At 42.8% G+C, this 21,938-nt stretch overlaps 1 protein-coding gene across 2 annotated transcripts in view; it reads left to right on the top strand.

The window, feature by feature from the left end:
* ppp2r3a (protein phosphatase 2, regulatory subunit B'', alpha) overlaps positions 1-21,938 on the top strand; it is a 66,496-nt gene that overhangs the window by 25,108 nt on the left and 19,450 nt on the right. For both annotated transcript variants that reach the window (XM_086182819.1, XM_086182820.1), the window contains exon 2: positions 10,777-14,241. In XM_086182819.1, the coding sequence (XP_086038945.1) occupies positions 11,575-14,241 (2,667 nt within the window). In that variant the 5' untranslated portion in view covers positions 10,777-11,574. The remainder of the gene's footprint in view (positions 1-10,776; positions 14,242-21,938) is intronic.

Below are 21,938 nucleotides of genomic sequence, written 5' to 3'. Positions count from 1 at the left end.
GAGGGGTGAGGGTGACTCTCCTCACAGAGTCTCTGTGGTGATGGTCCATGGCGACAGAGGTTTGCGGTTAGAAACCCTAATCTGCTCCTCATATGACCCTGTGATGGACAGGGACAGCAGTCAACACACACACACACACACACACACACACCGACACACACACACACACACACACACATACTTTATACACATGATCAACACACACACACACACACACACACACACACACTCATGGCCCTTAGACTAGTTCGTCAAGCTTCAGCTTTCCAGTCTAAACATGCGCTTATATGGATTTGTGTCAAAACCTGCAGAGTTCCACTGTTTGATAAATACACATTCTAGCTGTGCACATGGATCTGCACAGTGAGAACAAACATGTCTCAAACACAATCGGACATTGAGAAAATGTCTCAGGGAGAGCAACTGCAGCATAGAGTTTACACACACACACACACACACACACACACACACACACACACACACACACACACACACACACACATACATATATATACACACACACACACATACTGTATATATATATATATATATATATATATATATATATATATATATATGTGTGTGTGTGTGTGTGTGTGTATGTATATATATATATGTGTGTGTGTGTATATATATAAATACATACATACTCTTTAGACACTGTTTATAATGCAAGTCACTGATGGGACATTTTTACAGTCTACTCGTGGACATCTCGACCAGAATGTGGCCAGACTAATTTTTGTGGAAGTCAAATACATGACCAGCCAGAAATGTTTGAAATGTGAAGACTGATAATCAACAATGGGGTTTTTTGTGTGTTTCGGATGTGTTTCAATGGAGAAAATCCCAAGTTATGTGGTGTGTCTTTCATGAAGTGTTGGACACCCGTTCGAGTTCACTCAGCAGTGAATGTGCAATGCATGTTTGAACCAGTATTTAAAGATAAAAGATGATTCGTTTTTGACCTTTTTCATTTGATGTACTATTATTGTTCCATTTTGTTTGCCGTATCTTTCACACAGACACATTCAGGTGTGCAAAACACTGGTATGAATGCAGGACTGGGTATTCGTTGTTATCCAAAGCCTAGGTATCAGTAGCAGGAATGAGATGCCAGTGAGTGCATTCCTATTTGCCTTACTCTTGCTTTCAAATGTCAAATTTCGCTCCATTAAAACCCTGGAAAAACAATAAATCTGAGCCAGCCAGTATCAATAAATCTCTAATCTGAGAATCAAAGCTTCTTTTCTTTTCTTCCTTTCTGCTGCTGCTGGCTGAAGAACAGTGAGTCTGTTATATTTCAGTTTATCACTTATTTATGGTATTACTTAAAATGTTGGTATTGCGCTCTGCTTTTTTTTTTTTAACATGGAAGCTGTTCCTCCGCACTTGTGTTAAATTTTCAGTGCGTGGTTGGTCTCTGGTTTGAAGGGGTCAGGGTCAACTGGCTGCTTTTGGTTACAGGTGGCAGCAGGAATAAAGTGACGACTGGCTAGGTTCAGGTCAGCTCGTCTCTGTGCGTTACATGAGAGGTGATCATGCGGCCTTTGTCTTCTGCAGCTGTTTGCTGTGTTTGTGTCATCTGTTCTGATTTGTGCATTATTCCCATTAGCAGAATGCCCCCCCCCCTCCAAAAAAAGGCTTTTTTTAAATTAGAGAGACCAGATCATAGTGAGCTTTAAGCAAGGCAGGAAGGACATATGAGTGTGGCAGTGTGGCTACATCTGTATGTATGTACTGTGTGTGTGTGTGTGTGTGTGTGTGTGTGTGTGTGTGTGTGTGTGTGTGTGAGAGAGACTCAGACTGTGTGTTAGCCTTATAAGGCCAAGCTCTTGAACCAGGAAACATTAAAAGATAAGAAAAGACGTGAGTCACTGTTTGCCTTCATCTACTCAGAAGCACAAAAACGTCCTCCTCTTTGCCCTCAACACTTTCCCTGAGGGAGACATATAGTGCGTACGTATTTGTCTTTGTGTGTGTCCATGGATCCTTTTGTCCTCAGGGAGTTTCTCTATTGTTTCTAATGAGCTATTCACATAGATCTATTCACATAAATCCTTCGGGAGAGCACTTGGTGGTCTGGAACTGTGGCAATCAGCCTGGACAGCAGGAGCATGTGGCCAGTTAAGATGAAATATCATTGAGTGAGAGAGGGAGGCAGATAAGAGGGGAATAAAATGGAAGTGATGAGCTGAATAAAAGCAGAATTGATGGATCAGATAACTACAAATTGAATATTTTATTGTGGGGGGGGGGGGGGGGGGGTAGTTCAGATTTCACCCCCGGAGTGTTGTTTCTTGAAGTAAAATACACAAATATTCTCTCCTAGTTTTCTGTGTAAGGAGAGGTCTTGGGTTGGATGACATGAGAGAAGTGTCCTCTGGTGGAGATTTTGCTATATTATTTTCCTACCAGGGTGCTTTAACATCATGGAATGGTGTTCTCAGTTTCCTGCTCTCAAGGAAAGCGATCCAGGTGGACAACGATATGGCAAATAACTTGCTCTTCTGCATTTGTTTTGTTTGGAAGCGTAAAATAAGAAAAAAAGTAATCAGGTCTCATACATGTACAATGTTGTTTTTAGCACTTTCATGAACCTGCATTTTTTTTTTAATCGAACGTTGCCGTGGTTAGTTTGGGCCTTTGTGAAAGCAGTAATCATACTCTGGTGCAAGCCAAAACAGCTGATCTGAGACCAGCTCCGCTAAGCAGTTTCCAAGCAAATCCTTGCACTGTCCCGAGTGCACTGAGAGCACAGTGCAACTGAAGTGCAGGAAGTGAACCAAAAGGCAGAGGATTATGGGTTGTTTGTGCGCGACATTTGTTCAGATGTAAACAAAATGACAGACTTGGGCAGAAGAATTGACTTTTTGCTGTTGGAATAGAAATGCCATTCCTGCCTGCTATCCTGACCGGTAGAGACCAGTAATAGTTCCTCTGTCACAATGGTCAATATCAGCAAGTAGCAAGCAAGTATAAATCAATACACTTTGTCCAGTATTTACTCTCTCTGTTTCACTCCACCGTTCCTCTCTGTACTAGTGTCTCTGTCTTTAGGCCTGGACCTGCCATCTTGCAGCTTAGTCCTTCCTCAGTCTCTCCTCCTCCTCCTCCTCATCTTGGTTTATTAAGACCAGTGCCATTATACTGGGCGTACTCTATTAAGTCTGCACACATGGTTTCAACATTTACAGCTCTGTGTGTGTGTGTGTGTGTGTGTGTGTGTGTGTGTGTGTGTGTGTGTGTGTGTGTGTGTGTCTCCAGAGTGCGCTGATTTGTGTTGCCTGATTTTCATCCAGCAAAAATTTTGGCGGACATCGTCAGGGACCCCAACTCATCCAGAAGAACAAACACGCACGCACACACACACAAATGTACCATTGTACAGTATGTTTGAATGCTAAATTTGTGTGTGTATATTTTTGTGAGACTGTGTAAAATAAAAGTAACTTAAAACTTTGGGGGTAAATTCAGTGTGTGTGTGTGTGTGTGTGTGTGTGTGTGTGTGTGTGTGTGTGTGTGTGTGCACGCTTCTATGACTCACTGGTTGTTTTTCCTTATTTTAGAGATGTTCCTTATCATTAGAGCTATACTCTTGAAACATACATATTGGCATGTATTTGACACCTTTACTGTTCCTAAATCTTTAATCATGTCAGATTTGTCTTCAGAATGTTCTTAAGTCTGTTTTCCGTCAGCAGTCTGGTTTAGCCATCCTGCTTGTCTGTATAGCTGGTCTTGTCCAAACCCCCCCCCCCCCCCCCCGAAACTCCCAACTTTTATCCTCAACAAAGACTTATGACCTCATACATCCATCATGTTCACCATAAAGCTCATAGTGTGTTTTATATGTCATATATTTAACATGAAAAATGAACGTCCTGCTGTCTGGAATAGCAACTGGGACAATAACCTCAATTTCTCATAGACTTTTTTACTGCCAAACTTCTTTTTGGCCAGTAGATACAGTATAGAGAATGCTGTATACTGACTTGTGATTGCCATAAAAAAGGAAGTAGGTTTAAGGTACCATCTCATAGGCACATCAGACCTGGAGGCCACTTTCTTTACACTCGATGATTTTAAGTTATTCTTGCTTTTTTTAGACACAGGCGAGAGCAGCGGCACAAAGGTGGGAGGCGAGGAAGCCAAGATATCTTTCTACCTCTACCTGTGACCAAGGTTTTTTTTACTCTGGAACTGATGCAGAAAATGATGGCAAGGAAAGACCAGTACAAACTCAGAATCCATCCGCTGCCATGAACTCCTTTGCTTGATTTATGTAGAGCAGTTGCACCACTAAAATGCTAGCTGGTGGCAGGGTTGTTGAGGGTTTTTTTTTTTTGTGTACTTCCACTGATGATGGCTAAGATTGAGCAAATAGTTTTGAGGGTTTGAGCTAATAAATGCTGATCAGTAGTTTGATTTACAGATAAAATGCATGTATTTACACATGAAGACAAGAGATAAAGGATTCTACCTCCAGCATGGTGCAAGTTGGCACTGCGTCATTGCAGGTTTAAGCTGGCATATATGATGCTTTCCACCAACAACCCAGCTCTTTACATATCAAATGATCTTGCACTCCAACTGCACCGGCAGGTGCTTGATTATGTTAATGAGATGCGGTCTAATGCAACCATGGTGCATTGCTATTTTGTGAGAAAAGAAAACGTTTGTGCCAGGGAGAAGCTCATCTGTAGTCAATGGTGTTACGTGTGAAGTGCTATTTAAAGGGCGCATCAATCAGAAGAGCAGATGTGCATCATTTTAGTGTGGTTCTCTTGATGCCCGACTACAGTGATTGGTTTGGGTGATGTCACGCCCACAACACACCTATGAATAAATATGTGGCTAATAGCTGCCTCTTTGCACTGTGCGCTGGTTTATGCTCTGATACCTGCCCTCTAAATGGCACAATAAAGCTGAACAGGGTTTGAACACACCGCGCACACAAAACGCCATCCGCCAATCGATCGCTGAAATTGTGGCCAAAGAGTCAACTTCAAGTAAGGAAAAAAACTCCACAAACTTTCATACTTGCAGGGTTTGGTCTTGCCACCCTTTGGTCTTTGCAGCTCTGATGAAGGTTGCAAAACCAAAACACCATTAAAATCCTCCTTTATGGCAAGTGTGAGAGTGTACGTGAGCTTTTCCGGACCTGAATATGAGCGTTTAGGAATTCATAAAAGTGAAATGTTATGTTACGAAGCTGGGCGGTCACAGCTGTTGCAGCATATGTGGATGCGTCACGTAGTTACTTACAGAGGAGGCCCGTGTCAGGCCTGCGCTGCATGCTGGGGAGTCCATTTGACCAAAACTAATAAATCAGGCAGATTAACATTTCATATCAGATTAATACAAAAATGATGAGATGATCATTGAATGCTCAGCCAATGTTTTCTGCATCTGTGTCTCTCCCTGCATGATGGCTCAATACCGCTCAGACTGCAACCCTAAACCAGAATGACCCCCATCCCTAAATCTTCTTCCTTGCTTGGAGATTCTCAGAGATTCATGTAAAGCCATTTTTTATCTAGATAGACCAGAGGTTGTCTGCCCATTTGTCTTCCAGCTAGAAAATAACAGCAAGACAGCTGAGTAAGGCTCAGCGCTCGAGTAGAATCATGTCAGGTTTTATTTATACAGCCCAAAATCACAAATCACAGCTTGCCTCAGTTGGGGGGACTTTAGAGTCTGTGCTCGCTCTGTTATAGAATAAGCTCATCTGTGTTTTCAAGAGAATCATGTATATGAGTGTGTCCGCATGCATATTCATGTTTGTGTGTTTGTGTATGCAGATAGGAATTCTGAATAAATAATTAATGCCAGGGTTACAGAAAGACGCTGAGAAGTGGGTCAGTATTACTTTGATTCGAGGGGAGAAAAGTGAGAGAATGTTTGAGGCAGGAAAGAAAATGATCGCTTTTTTAATGCTCGGGTATTAAAAACTGCATTTATGTGTTGTTAAATAACAGAATATAAAATTGATTTGTGCATCTAAAATGGTTTCTCTTGGTCTGTTTTTGTGTTTGTGTGTGGTTTTTTTGGTTTGTTTGTGTTTCTGGATGGATTGGACTTCTAAAGCTCGGTAAACCCTCTTTTGTAGCTACTGTTGGTCCCCATTGTTGCGTGGAAGTCACTCGTCTCTCTGTGTCTCTCTGTCTCTCTCTGTCTCTCTCTCTCACCCTCACCCTCTCTGTGTTCTGTCCAGAGTTTGTTTGCCATTGCTCCTCTCACTCTGCGATCTCAGTTGCTATATAGAAGCTTTGCATCAATGCCTTCTCTCTGCCAGGAGGCTGCAAGTGCAGACTTGTCTTGTCCTGCTAGTCTTGTAGTGTGTTTGTTTCTTCTTCTGCTCCATCTTCTTCTTCTGCTTCTTCTTCTTCCTCTTCACAAAAGGCCCACTTCCCCTGGGAAGCCCCACGGCCCCTTTCTCTATACCCCCTGACACATACAGCATGCATTAATGTAGATAGAGTAACACACAACCTCTTTCTGTGCACCCATGCTCACATGCACACACATACTTTTAGTGGGTGGCTTTGAGGTTGTGACAGAAGTGGCCTCAAGTGATTTATTGCTTCCTGGTGGAGGTCAAGTTGAAGGTAAAACTTTTTCTAGATGGAGGAGAAAGGAGGGATGGGGGTTAGAAAAGACAAAGAGTGATTGAGAGAGGGATGGAAGGACAGAGGAGAAAATAATATCCAGGCCTTTCACCAACACAGGAAACACAATCCACATGCAGTAAGATCTTCTTGCATAATATGGCTTATGTATTGATATTACAGTAGAGCAGTACAACTAAGGCTGTTCTCGTTTGCTCCTCATAATTACAATACAGTAAGTAATCAGTTTTTTTAAGAACTCATCCATTTGTGAGCCAGGAGCGAGATGTGGGGCAATTTGCAGCTGTAGTTCTGGAGACAAATCAAATGTTTTTAACAAGTTTTTTGGGGACATATGCAGCTCTTTCTTTCTTACTGTCATACGTACATGAATTCAACTCTAAATCATGTACTTCCCTTAAATCTTAAAGGTGTCGTGGAAACCATTTACAACTCTCAGTCAGTAGGTGCCTCTTGCTGCACTCATCTATTCTACTGGTTGCCAGGTTGACATAACCAACTATATATGATCAAAGTTGGATTAGTGGTAATAGGACTGACAATTCTTGTCTGTCTCTTTTTGATACATTTTGTGATGTTTTTCCTCTTCAAAGATTTTTTTTTTAAATGGACTGTGAGAATATGATTATTCTACTATTAAAGTAACATAAAGTGATTGTTTATTCCAAAAAGTGCATTTTGCCTTCCAGATTCTCCCAAATGAAGATGTCCCCCCCCCCCCCCCCCCCAGTCACATCTTTGTGACTCCATTATGCATAAAAGGGTCAGCCACTTGTATTTAGCTTGAAGCTCATGGTGATGGCTAACAACAACAAAACTGACCAAAAATGTCAGTTTAAAAATTCTCACAGGATATAATCCATATCTTCTTTATTCAGCTGTATATTCAGCAAGCCAAACACCTAAAAACTAACTGTTGGTGCTATTGTGACCAGGCGAAAGCCAGTTTGTTCAAGTGAATGCACCAGCTGGTCGTACTCAAGGCTAACAGCTACTGAGCGTTGTTTTGTTTGTTTTTAGCTAAAATCTAAGTGTTCTTAGATTGCTGAGCAACAAGATAATGATTAATTCGGATTAAGGATTAGGATAATGATTACAACAGGACTTACTGGATTACACTGGATGATGCGAATTAGAGTTTTTAAAATGACCCTTTTTTGGCAGTTTTGCTGCTGCAGTTGCTGTTAGCTTGAGGCTAAATATGCATGGTCACAGGGCAGTGATGCAGGAGTGAATGAATGAGCTCCCTGAAAGGCAAAATACAACTTGTAGGGTAAGTATAGCTGTAGCACTGATAAAAAAAAAAAACGTCAATTTTTTGCTGTAACATTTGGAATTAATCTTAGTTATGATTTTCAAGTTTTCTTTTTTTCATTATAATTTCTGAAACATTAGTTCTGGGAGGATGGAACATGTCTGCACCATTGCCTTACGAAGTGTTCAGAAAAAAACAACAGTGAAAGACATTATTCAGCAGCCACTAAATGCAGGCAAAGCTTGAAAACACATTATGTCATGATAATTATATATTTTTTTCTGTGATATGTTTCAGTTAGCAGTCATTTACGAGTGGGTGGTTGGATGTGTTTGTCTGTGCGGAGGTTGTTTAGTTTTATGAACAACAGTGGAGTGTGTTTACATGCTGGGTATCATTTTGGTAAGCTATCGTTTACTTGGATACACATACACACGCACAAACATATATACACAGTGACACAGATATTGTGTGCATACAGCGAGGAGGAACATGTATACATGCTGGTGTGAATGTGTGTGATTACTCACTGTAGTAGTCTATTTCTAACCGTCCAGATTTCAAGTGCAGCTTGCCAGGAAGTGTAATTTCCTGCTCAGGAGACTGATTCAGCAACATCCAGCTGTTGTGTGTGTGTGTGTGTGTGTGTGTGTGTGTGTGTGTGTGTGTGTGTGTGTGTGTGTATGTGCATATGTGTGTGTTTGTGTTCAGAGAAAGGACAGAAAAAACAAGAAGAAGGATGTGCTGGCCGCCTGTTTTTTCCATCAAAGTTCTTAATAGTTGTTTTTCCAGGTGGCACAAATCACCTCCCCACCTTGCTTCCCATTCTCCCCCTCCCACAGGTTAACCTGACCCCACCCCCACCCCAGTTGCTCTTTTTCACTCTTTAAAGAAGGCAACTCCAGTTCCATAACTTCCCTGTGAGCCCTCCATGAATCATATATCCTCAATCAGTCTCAAGCAGAGACAGAGAAGTAAAAAAGTACGAGTATTTGTCATTGTGCTTAAGTTGTCAGGTTTTTTTTGGACAACTTACTTTTACCCCAACATTTTAACACTAATATCTGTCCTTTCTCCTCACATTTACATTTTCAAAACAGACTCATTACTTCAGATTGAGTGTATTTGAGCAAAATTATTGTTTACTGAATTGTTTTGAATATAAGTTGTTTTTTTGGTGAAAATTATTATGATAATCAGGGCAATCTGATATTTTGAACAATATTGTATTTTTATTTTGCATCTTTGAACACATTCCTGACTGCACCACTGTCAAACCATAGAAATAAAAGTAGATAAGTATCCATATACCCAGAACACATAAAGAAGTTTGTTACATTGTATTATATTACGTGTTAATATGAAATATGAGTTTTTCTTTGCACAAAAAAGCAGACAGATGTGTTTTTTAAAATTCTTTAACTTTGAATACATTTTGAAGACTGTAACGTCTCTCTTTTTTTACATTTTCACAGGCTAAATCAGTATTGTACACACTGCACGTCAATTAATTTAAGGGAATACAATATGTGCACTTTAGCCACAGTTAATTTAGTTTGTTCATATGAAAGTGAAAGAACAAAGTCAATGGGCGCAAGACCTTGGCCTCAGCAAATTTCTTCTAAAATGCTATTTTCTTTTAAAAAGTCCTTTAAATTCAAATCCTTTTCATTTTACTTGTGACAGTTTATGACTGAAATTCAAATGGCCTTAGGTTTAAATTTGCATGTGTGTGGTTGTTGCAGTGCAAATTCATCACCCTTTTACTGTTCATGGTGTTATATGGTTTATTTCATGTCTCAGACGTGAAGCATAAAAGATGAAAAGCAAGAGAGAATCCCCGCATGTTAAATTTCCCCTTTTAGATCCCCTTAAAAAAAGCGACCTTTATTGCCGTTTACTACTCTCAATGTTCATGTTATCAAGTGCCGTGAATCTTTAGTACGCAGTCAGTTAACTAGTATTTACATATTGCTGGACTGTAAAGAATCGTCTCTTCAATACAAAATTCTTAGAATTCCAAATGCCAAGTCAAATCCTATTAAAATTTCCATTTGGCTGATTACCCGCATTCATCAAAGTGCAACCTTAGGTTTGTTGTTCTGTGCTCCAGAGGCCTGATTTCACAGTCCTGTGAAGAGTTGTTTATTTTGCTGTCCTTATGATAAAAGTCCAGAGGGGCAGGTGTTGAGCTCTCACATACTGCACTGAGTCTGTGATTCCTGCTCCAGTTAGCAACACAACTTATAAATATACTCAAGATAATGCGATTACTTCTATGTCACTGTATTTGTCCTATGGTTTTGTTGTATGTTTGCGTTGTGTTTGTTTCAGGGCAAAGATGATAGATCACGTTGAACAGAAAGACCCTCCTATATTGCCTTCACATGGTTGAGGCTTCAAACTGTCTCAGAATTTAAAAAGAACGGAATAAAAACTGAAGTATTGAAGGCAACAGGTGTTTTCTCCTCTCTGACACTCCTGCTTCTCTTGTACCGAGTCGTAATTTCTCAGTGGGATTTGAGAAAACTCTTTGCAGCTCTGCTGTGATGGAAGGAGATTCATACTTTCATGTTCTCCTGACTGAGCCCTCTATGATTCCTTAGTCCCATTCTTCCCCTCCTTTTGATTTGTGCCTGTGTTGTTGCAGGCAGTGAGGTGTCATTTTGTAGGCTTTCTTGATATAAAGAAGCTTAATTTTCAAATATGCCATCATGTGTATTATATCTGGAAGGTGTCTTGAACTCAAATATGTTCCCAAATGTGCTCAAATATATGATTATTATCTTTGTCATAACTGGTCAAAGACTTACTTTCTCTTTCTCTGTTTTCCCTTTCTCCCCTTTTCATACTCTCTCTTCCCCCACTCCCCCTTCTGCTGACACACAGGAGGCACCCCCCTGTCAGGAACACACCCCCTCTGACAAATGGATGCCAACAGGAGACTGGAGGGTTTAGAGAGAATACAGGAGTGACACAAATCCAGACACACAGAGGGGAAGAGGCAGTCGGCCATCTGTGGTTGTTCCCCTGCTATTCTGCAGCTGCGTTGGAGTCAGCGAGCAGCTCTCAGCTGCCACAGGACTTCAAAAACAGAGCAAGGAAAGAGGGCTGTTCCGACATCTCATTGCCCAGCTGATGAGTCAAATCTGGAGCAATGTTAAGGCCTCCTTGGCCTTGGATTAGGCCCCGGAGGCTGTTTCTTAGGAGGGAAGGGTGATACCCCAGCTGGATCTTCCGCTGTCGCTATCCTCCATGGCTGTCATTAGTGGATAATGAGCTGCTGCTGGAAAGGAAGCTGAGAAGGTGCCTGTGGAGAGAGGAAGAACCTTACAGCTGTTATTAAGAGGCCCAGAGATCTCAGACAAGGAATTATTTGCCTCTGCAAGCCAGTTTAATCTTTTAAAGAAGCTTTTTTGGGCACTGGCATGGAAGGATTTTGGAAATCACTGTTGAAGACATTTCTTTTCAGGTATTGATTGCAAGAATCTGTGAAAAGTGATACTATGCCATTTCGTCACTTTGCAAATATATTTTTTGTAAGCAAGATGACTCAGTATGTGGATGGAAAATTTATCAACTGAAGAAGTTTTAGCATATCATGAGATTTCTTGGTCATATTTTTGATATTTTGACATTCTTTTGAACTTCCTATGCCCTGAGTGACTTGCTTGGACATTGTAGAACATGGCAGCAGCCTATCGTGTGGTGGTGAGCAGTGTGAGCTGCTACAACAGTGTAGTGGTGGACCGGCGTACTCACACCCATGCTGTTCACTACTGCTCAGGGCCATGTGGGGCAATGTCCCGGGGACTAGACTGTACTGTTGCTCACCATGGCACCTGCTCTGAGCTGCTGGTTGCACCTGACCAATGTTACTCCAGGAACATTATCTCTCAGCAGCTTCCAAACCATGGCAAAATGAGTGTTGTCATGGAAACAAGTTATAATTGTGGTCTCGAGAGGGCAGGAAGTAGTGGCAACTTGTCTTTAGGAGAGGACAGCCCCATTTGGCGAGGTAAAAAGATCCCCTGCAGTGCAGGATCAACTGGGAATCTGAGTTCCTCTGGCAGTCTGAAGGACATCACTGAGGAGGCTATCAACCTGGCTAGCGGGAAGCTCAAAGAGTTTTCCTTTGACAAACTCCGGCTGTCCTCCTCCAGCCATGTCACCTTTAGAAAAGGCCGTAAGGTTCGTCCTGACTCTTTCAGCCGACGCTCCACTGACCTGGAGATCATCTATGGCCACTTTAGTGCTAACAGTAATGGAACAGCTAATGGCATGACAAATGGAACGGCTTCTGCTAATGATGAGAACGTGCCTCCCTTTGTGCAAGGGAAGGGCTCAGGGACGGAGGAGACAAAGCTCAAGGGCAGTTCAGGCACTTCGTCAGCCACAAAAGCGGGCAGTGGCTCAACAAGCAGCTTATCGAGCATCAGCAGTGGGTCACTGGACCAAAGTCTGAACACAGTGGCCTCCCTATACCGTAACACTCTGGGAGAGGAGAACCTGATTGCTCGTCTACTTGAGAAGAAATGGGGTGAGGCGGGCACTGGGGGAGCAGGTGGAGAGGACATACGGGCCTGCCTTGACATTCTGCTTAAATGCTCAGAAGATCTAAAGAAATGCACTGACATAATAAAGCAGTGTATCCGACGTAAAGCTGGCGGAGGGCCTGAGGATGGAACAGCTAGTCCTGACAGTGTGTACCGGGCTGTGATGAGCCGACTGAGCTCTTATCTAAAGAGACTGCCTCTGGAGCTGGAGGGGGTCGGAGGCTTGGGAGGCAGTGGACAGGGGGGTCAGAGTGCACCTGGAAGTGGCCACAGTGATCTGGTTGAGCTGGTTAATAGTCTGCACTCAATCCAGCAGGGCCCATACTCGCCATTATTTGGAAATGAGCAACCTCCCCGCTATGAGGATGTGGTACATTCACCTCCCATCCAGAAGACTGTTCCACATTCTGCATCTTCTACTCCCTCCTCTCTCTCCTCTTCCTCCCTATCCTTGAAATCAGACACTATCCATAATATACCAGTCCAGAGCTCTCCATCCAGAGCCACTCCCCTTACCAATGGACTACACCCATCATCTATCTCACAACATACCCTCTCTCCCCCATCTGTCCTCTGTTCTCCGTCCAGTTCCTCTCCAACACACTCTCCATCCCTTATTCGTTCCTCCCCGACACCCACATACACACACACTCCTCCAGCATCCCCCATGGAGGCTCTCTATATTGAGGAGGAGGATGCAGATATGGGCAAGACACCGGAACAAATATCTCAACAGACTCACACTCCAACCCGCGGGGTGAACAAAAATGGGACAGTCAACAGTCCACACATGCACTTGTCCCAGCCACACACTCTCCATAACTCCTCCAATACTCTGTTAGCCAGCATTGGCCACAGCCCGACAAGGCCTTCATCCGCTGGACTAGCAGCACCAAAGGTTGTTACACACAGGAATGACGACATTGACAAGCTCCTCATGGATTTGGAGAATCTGTCTCAGAGTATGAGCCACCCCAGAAACGCTGAACCTCCTCTTCCAGCCAAGACCAGGAAGAGAGAGGGGATCAGTGAAGCCCTTACTCAACCAAAAATGGCCCAGTTCCAAGCCCAAAAGTCAGTCAGCCACCTAAATGGTCCTAGCTCCAGGGCTCCCCAGGGTCTCACCTCTCCTGAAGGAGATCCTAGTGATTCAGTGGTGGGAGAGGAAGAGGATGGGGCTCTCCTGTTGAGAATCCTGGAGAGCATTGAGAGTTTTGCCCAGGAGCTGGTGGATTCTGGGGCAGGGAGCTCAGGAAGCGCTGAGAAGAAAAGCGGAAAGGAAAGGGAGGTCATGCGGCTCCTGCAAGACACGCTGGCCACCACTGCCAGGGCTGAAACCCCTGTGGACACCTCAAACACACTAGTTGCCCCCACTGACCCAACCATGCATACAGACACAGTCCCAGCTATTCCACTGCAACACTCTACAACACTTACACCACTGACACACATAACTGCAATAACTGAAAATGTGACTGCACCTAAAGTTACCCCTGATGCTCCCCCCAAGTCCCTGCCTGTACCCCTTCCTGAGCCCCCTGCTGAGGCAGCTGATGAAGTTTCAGAAGCCGCCACAGACGAGACTGACCCAAAATCCCTTGATGCAGCTTTAACATCTGCACCTGAGAGCTTGCAGTCAGTTGAACCTTCACCTGTGCCTGTACCTGAGGCCCCAGCACCTGTTGACAGCCCACCTTTACTGGCTTTGAAGGATGCTGCTGACACTACTGGTGACCCTGCAGCCTTGAGAGACACTGGTTCCACCCTCCTCATCCAGCAATCTCCAGAGGTGATCAGGGTAAGTGTCAAAAACACTTAACATCTAAAAACATTACAAATGAACGTGCATATAAACGGCCACAGATGAATATCTACTACAAATTCCACAGTATTACAGCTGTAGATTATTAAATCTTCCTAATGTGTAATGTGTGGATTTATTTTACACAGTAGTCACATTTAAAGCCCCTCTAAGAATTTATTTCAACTGTACTTCTGATAGCTGAATTATTAATCCATATTTTTTGAGCTGCACAAAAAATGATTTTTGTAAAGTATTATACAAGTCCATTGCAAATCCACAGTTGCCGTTAAAGTGGATATTAGTAGAAGTGATATATTCTTTTTCGTTTTGTCCCTAGACTGTTTTTTAATGCATCTTGCTTTGATTTAATTTGCAGAATTTAATGTAATGGTGAATATGAACACTGTTTAAAAACTGAGTAAATAATACACTGTAGTGAACAATGTATTAATGTTGATAAGAAATGGGATGACCATAGCGCATGCTTTAGTGTTTGCGGATGGCAGGAGATACAAACAACCTAATCTAACATTTTTTTCCTTGTGGTAAGTATATCACACAAAATTACCAAATTTCTGAAAAAAAAAGATGGTGGATATTTTCTACGCTACCAGTACCAGAGGTGCTGCGGATTTCGAACATTTGCAACACACAGAATGCAGATGCAGTGAAGTGGCAGGTCGTCTTGTGGAGTTGAGATAAAAACACACAATGAGACTATAAAGATGTCAGGATTTTCACTGGTGTACCATAGCAGCATTAACAGATTTGTTTTTGAGTGTGTGTGTGTGTGTGTGTGTGTGTGTGTGTGTGTGTGTGTGTGTGTGTGTGTGTGTGTGTGTGTGTGTGTGTGTGTGTGTGATGGGGAAATTGATTTAAGTTTCTGGAGCATAGTTGAGTTTTCTGCTTTTTTCTGAAATAAAAGTCAAACAGATCACAGTTACAGTTATGTAAGTTCATGCTACTGTTGGTTAATAAGTGGCTAAACTCCCAAGCCAATTTCTACTGTTACATTGTGATGTGTTTAAAGTGAAGCAGGTAGCTGGCTGACCCTGAAGCTAGGGACCTCTCTTGCTCACTTTCTGCACACTGTGCACATCTTGCACACTGAGCTATTCTTTAAGGAGCTACTTTGCTCGTGCAACACTAGTGTTGGGGACCTGCATATGCGTTTCATTTTAGAGACCGTCGTGGAATGTGCAATTCAAGAATTGTGTACATAGTGTTATTGGAACCGACAGTCCGCAGCTGTGAAACTTAAAAAGTTTGGTTTGCACATGCAAATTGAACCTTGGTTTGTGTAGTGAATGGTTAGTTTCTAAAGTGCGGGTGCACATCCATAGCATCATCTGAATATATTGAACCTGACTGGTACAGTGTCATTATAGGATATTTGTGACATTGGGCATAGCTTAGTCAAATAGAATCAAGTCCCTGACATATAGAGACAAAGAGACGGACTGCCTCTATGGTTTGTGAGACATGTCATTTCAAAGCCCTGCCAGGGATTTTATTGCTGTGACCCATAGGGGTTGTTGTTATTGTAATTGATGGGCTGTGATGGATAGTATTCATTAACTGTATAAACACGCTGATGCAGCCTCCCTCTATGGGCTTCAATGAGAAGGCTGCTGCTCTGAATCATGGAACAGAACAACTAATTGTGGTACGGCGCGGCTCTTTGTTGACTTTTCCTGGCTCAAAACTTGTGTTTGGTGGTGTGAATGTGTTTATATGATTGAGTGTGCAGACATGTATATGCGTGTGTGTGTGTGTGTGTGTGTGTGTGTGTGTGTGTGTGTGTGTGTGTGTGTGTGTGTGTGTGTGTTAGCGTGCTGGCTCCCCTTTCCTCCTTGAGGAATATTGAAAGGTAATTTGGGGTTGTGCTACAGAGGGAGTGAGAGGTCATGAGAACTGAAGCATGTGTGAGTGTGTGTGTGTGTGTGTGTGTGTGTGTGTTGGTGTAAATAAACTCAGAGAGGGGGCTTCCCTCAGCTTGACTTTGATGTGGCGCATTGTGTATTTAGGTAATTATTCTATAAATGAAAGACAAACACATATTACCACAGACAGAGTTCTAAATTTTCCTTTTTTTCTGCTTCACTCTTCTTTGATGTTTTTCGTGTACTAATTTACTTATTTTTCAGCGCTCCCTCCTTCTTCTCGACAGCCTCCCACCTCTATTGGTGTGTGTTAATTTGCTGAGCTGTGTAACCTTATGCCCTGCTGATATGTAGGGCACCTATTTATGAGGTTACCATGGTTGCTGCAACAGACAGAACAGAACAGTGAGCACCCAGGCACATCATTAGGATGTTCTCATTCCTCCCTGCATCCTTTGTCTGCCCATCCATCCATTCATCCATCCATCCATCCATGCCTCCCTCCCTCTGCCTCCACATCTCTATTATATCTGCCTTTATCTTCTGGCATCTGGTTGCCCTTTCCTCGCTGCTCATTTGTCTTCCCTCATTCACCTTCAGTCAAGGAGTTGGTCTATCTATATTGACCATCTTGTCTTTTCCTGTGCCGTGATTGGCTGCTGTGTTATTTTGGGAGTGTTGAGTAACTGTTGTTGCTGTGTAGAGGGCAATGTAATGCAACGAGAGGTGCTGATTGGTGCACAGCAGTTGGGGGGGAGAAAGGCCTGGTGTGTGTGTGTGGAGGGGGGGGGGGGGGGGTGTTGGGCGTCTGTTGGCACCCCGAGTGTTAACTGTATCATTACCCTCCCACCTCCTCCACCCCTGGCAGATCTAGGTGTGAGAGCGACCTAAATATGTCTACCCCTCAGTACTATGGAATCCTGCTAACAGACTCACTGTCGCCACAGTGTAAATGGACCTGCATTATGTGTGTATCAGTGCGTGCATGTGCCGTTGTGTGCGTTTGTGTATCAAGGCTTTGTTGCACGTCTTTTCATGCATGCACATTTATGTTATGTGTATAAACATTATCATATAAATTGTGTGTGCTTTGGGTAATGAAAGCGTGCGTGTGTGTGTGTTTGTGTGCGCGCGTGTGTGTGTGTGTGTTTGTTTGTTGGCACGCTAGTAAAGTGACCCAGTGCTACTGTGGGTCACAGCTGAGCTTCGGAATAGCTCTCTGACACTCAATACAGACTTTGACACTCTGGGAATTATGCTAATATTCCTTTGTGCCAACCCCGCCCCTCTGGCCTCAGTTGCACATTAAACTGCCAATCAATCTGTAAACAAGGCAAGCCTCCTCACACACTAGTGAGAAAATGCCCTTGCACTCCAATTTGGAACCACTTACACACTTCACCTTGCAGATTTTAGCTGTTTCGCTTGGCACTGTTTTAGCTTTGCTGGGAAGTTCTGTTAAGCCCTTTGGGATGTCGCTGGCCTCGGGCAGTAGCATCCTCATCTGTATATGTGTGTGAGACTGTGTGTGCATGTGTTTATTGTTGATTCTGCTGCTTACAAAGTAATACAAGGCTTTCTGCAGCTGTCAGACTAGACCCATTAATCTCCATGGAGACATGGCAGCCAGCTGATATAAATCAGCGGTAAGGCCACAGTAGTCAAACTCAGCGGGGGTATGTGAGTGGAGTCTACTCAATCTGTTGTACAGTGGAATATCTGGACTATTTCAGATCACTGGTCTTCCACTTATGGTCGGCCTTTATTTCTCTTCCCTTTTTTTTTATTGGGAAATATAAGACGAGTTATTTGAGAGCATATCTCCCTGGGCCATTTTTGGATTATATGTTTTTGTTTCAGGGGGGTTCAACACGGGATTGATGACATGATGTACAGAGGCTCATACACTCCTACTTGTATCCGGAGCTGCCATTCCCGTGGCTTAATTAAGCCATCACCTACTGCTGCTTTGAGTGTCTTTGACAACTGCTATGTTCTGTTACCAGGCTAAAATAGCAGTGGCCAGTTTAGGCTTGTTTCAAGGTGTTCTGGAGGGTCCCCCTGTTCCTTTTTTTTTTTCATCTGGTTAACGTACATGTATAATATGAGCCTTGTGATAGGTAACAAGTCTACAGATGAATTTATGGATAATTTCTAATTTTCCTTTAGTGAAGTGCATGACAGGAATGTACATATAAAATTGAAAAGAGCTGATAATTGGTAAGAAATATAATATTAGAGTCAAAGAGTGCCGTAATAGTATTGGTACCGGCCAAAAATCTGAAAAGTATGTAGATTTACTTTTTTGAGAGTCAGAGATCAAACTAGAAACTTCATTCATTTCAGCAAGAATGCAACACGCAAAGTGCTTTCAAGTTGCGTGGAACCCCTTGTTTGTTTGTCCCTCCTGATGTTTCGCTGAACAATCTTAAGCAAAGTAGCTTCCACCATCTGCAGATGAATTTGGAATACAGGTCATGTTGGTGCACAAGGTCAAAGTTGCAGTGGACAAAGCACCTGAGGTAGTTTGGAAATGGGACCTTTTGTGGGCATCCGTGTGTCATCCTATAGTCACATATATTTGGTTAGGGGGAGGACGGATATCAATATTTTACGTTTGTAATGTTGTCCAGCAAAATGATGATGGAAATCAGCTGCATCCCTGTATCAATCAGTGTGAGTGATCACAGAGAAAGTTCCTGTTCGACAAAGCCGAAGCCACAACTTTCCGATTTAACCTTTGTCCGGCCACATCATTTGACAAAATGCGTTTCCATGAACTTGAATATGTTGTGCATTCTCTTGTCTTCTTAAGTGCCTAACAGACTCAGCTCTCTCCTCTCTTCCAAAGTTTACTTTTCCCAGTACACACTGAAACTCAAAGCAGGTGTCTTATGATTTACACACTGCTGAGGCCTTTTTTTGTGTTTTTGAGCAAGAAAAACATAGTTTTAGTCTCAATGGAGGATGGAAACTGAGAGAAATGGTGAAGTGTGGATGTAATCTTCTCAAGCTTCATTAGAGCGTTCAGGAGTTAAAATGATATTTCACTCAAGAAGTGTGAATTGCCGTTGAGTACTCTCCACGACAAGGTTTTCCTCCCCCTGCATGAGTCCTCAACCTCAGTATTCACAAAAAATCAGACATGTATATTTAGCTTGAAGCTAAATGAGACAGCCAAAAATTGTCTGTTTACAAACTATCAAACATTTTGTCCACGGTAATCCACAATTTCCCTAATCCAGACTTTGATTTTGCACTAAGAACAAACCACCTCTTTGAGTTTAGTGTGACCAAGAATGAATTCAGCATTAGCTGAATTCGTTTAGGCTCACTCGCAGTCAAGAAGATTATACTGGATGATGCGTTTGAGTGTATGTAAATGGACATTTTTGGACAGTTTTGCTGTCGTTAGTCACCCTCCTTAAGCTTCAAGCTAAAAATATGTTGCTGGAATTTTCTGAATTCTCACCTCAAGTCGTGCAGGGAGGAAACAGACGTCTTAACAGTGAGTCATTGAAAGGAAAATTACACTTTTTGTATGAAGTATCTATTGAAATGGCCCTCTTGGGTAATTCAAGCATATTTCATTTTGTCATTGAGGGAGGGATGTGTTGCTCTATCTTGTCCATGTGTTTCAGCCACTTGAAAACGTGAACTTTTGACCTCAATGACAGAATCCTGCTACTTTTTGGCACTGGGAGCGTTGAAGAAGGATTGAAGGCATGATAAAGAAAGGCATGGTGATAGGAAGTAAGGACATAACAGGAAGACAGGAAGGTGAAATAAATCAATGTCTGGCCGATACAGAGGGGGAGAAGGTTTTTGTTAGATGCCAGGTTGACTCAGACAGAAGAGGAATTCATGTTGAGTTAGAGAAGAGAAGCAGAAAAAAACATGGAGATTGACACAAAGAGAGAGAAAGGCACGGTGCTGGGGGATGGGGGTACTAAAGGGGGGTCGACAGTGTACAGTTGCTGATTCTGGTTTCGTGGAGGATGACATCATTCCTCAGCTGCTTCCACAGGAAATAAGGTCACAGCAGGAACTTCAGCCAAGCGGGGAAAGACGCCCATTTCAGCCTAGGTGCACAAGCACACAGATGAATGCATTCATTTATAACTGTGCACGCGCGCGCACACACACACACACACACACACACACACACACACACACACACGCATTCAGTGCACTTGAAGAGTGGGGCCTGCGTTGCTGTGTGAGACAAGTTTTCCAATACGGTTGGAACAATGCAACATTCACCACCCAGCCCGTTGACACACACCCTCACAGAAGAGATCATTGAAGGGAAATTTTAATCATTTTAATCCTTTTTTAATCAAATGTATGTTTAACTTTCTTCCATGATTACAGCCAGAGCTTCCTGCTCACTTGCCGTCATAGTACGCACAATTTTGGACATTTTTTTACACCACACGTTCTACTATTACAATCACAACCTAACACGAAGACTGCAGCCTCACCTGTACCAGACAGTGTTTTGTTCCCGGCTTTTCCTTCTGTTCTTTGTTTAAAACAATTGACGGAACAGCAGATTCTTTCTGTTATGATCGACCTGGGAGAAGCTTGGACAAGAAGGAGCACAGTGAATTCTGGTTGTTGTAGGTGTTGTGCTTGTGGAGTAAACTGGGACACTCCAGCTTGCTTTCTTGTCAGTACCATTATTTGTCTCCTTCCTGTTGCAGAGACACTCGGGTTTTATGAGAAGCACATCTTTCCTGTGGCGCAATACTTCTTCAACTGTTTCGGCTGGGTCATATTAGTGCGAATACTCATAGACATAAGACTTTTACCACTCCCAGTGCAAGCTGGGATATTATCCAGCTGCTGTTCCCAGTTCAGTTTGCTCTGCTGGAGTGGGTTACACTTAAAATGATGCTTCTTGGAATCTGGACTTTTATGCAAGTTGCTTTTTAATCAGAAAAGCTTTAACTCAGCGGGAGGCTTTGCGCCGTAACACTGCGAGCCTCCCTCTGTGTCACCATGGAAACCAACAAAATGTTTATAAGAAGTAGCTTGGTGGCGGGCGGGACTCCTCTCTCCAAAGAATACCACCTGTATTATCTGATTGTCTAAGTGGGGGGATAAGGGCTCTTACAATAAGATCAATTGGGGAGTGTTTGTTGTGGGTGTGGCTGGCTACATGCATTTGCGTGTGTGTGTGTGTGTGTGTGTGTGTGTGTTTGTTTGTGTGTGTGTTTGTGTTTGTTTCCATGTGTTGTCCTGGTTGGTGTGGACTTTGAAAGTCTGCCAAATGTTCCAGAACTCCACCCTGCTCCTAACTCCCCGCAGTCTCCCTATCTGGCTCCATCATCTGTTTCCCTCTCAAACTCACCTTTCACACAGCTCAGCCAAACCTGGACTTCTAGTAGATGGGTGAAAGTGAAAATATTCCCATCTAGATAAGCACATCAAGATGTTTACCTTGAAAATATTTACATGTCCTACATTTCAAAGCAATGAAAGCAAAGCTGCAGACACTCATGATTTATTGATCCAGATCTTCTTTTACATTTAGAGCAGTTAAAAACACGTTATTTAACTTTTTAATAAAGATATATTTTACTTAATGTCTCTGTAGTGAATCACGAGTGGCAAATCTGCTACTTTTTAAGGTTATGATATATGAGTATGCGGTTTCATCCTGAATCTGTTATTGACAAGCGTGCCATTTTCATGAGAATCTCAGGTTCTAGAAGTACAGGCAGCAGAATCCAGCACCGGCTGTCAGATTCAAGGTCACATGTGAGGCTGAAGTGCTTGACGGTTCAGTGGTGATAACAAGCA

Source organism: Aulostomus chinensis, chromosome 17, assembly GCF_037954235.1.
Source record: "Aulostomus chinensis isolate RoL2024-O1b breed Wild chromosome 17, RoL_Achi_v1.0, whole genome shotgun sequence".
Classification (NCBI taxonomy): Eukaryota; Metazoa; Chordata; class Actinopteri; order Syngnathiformes; family Aulostomidae; genus Aulostomus; species Aulostomus chinensis.
This window is presented reverse-complemented; position numbering and strand designations above follow the sequence as displayed.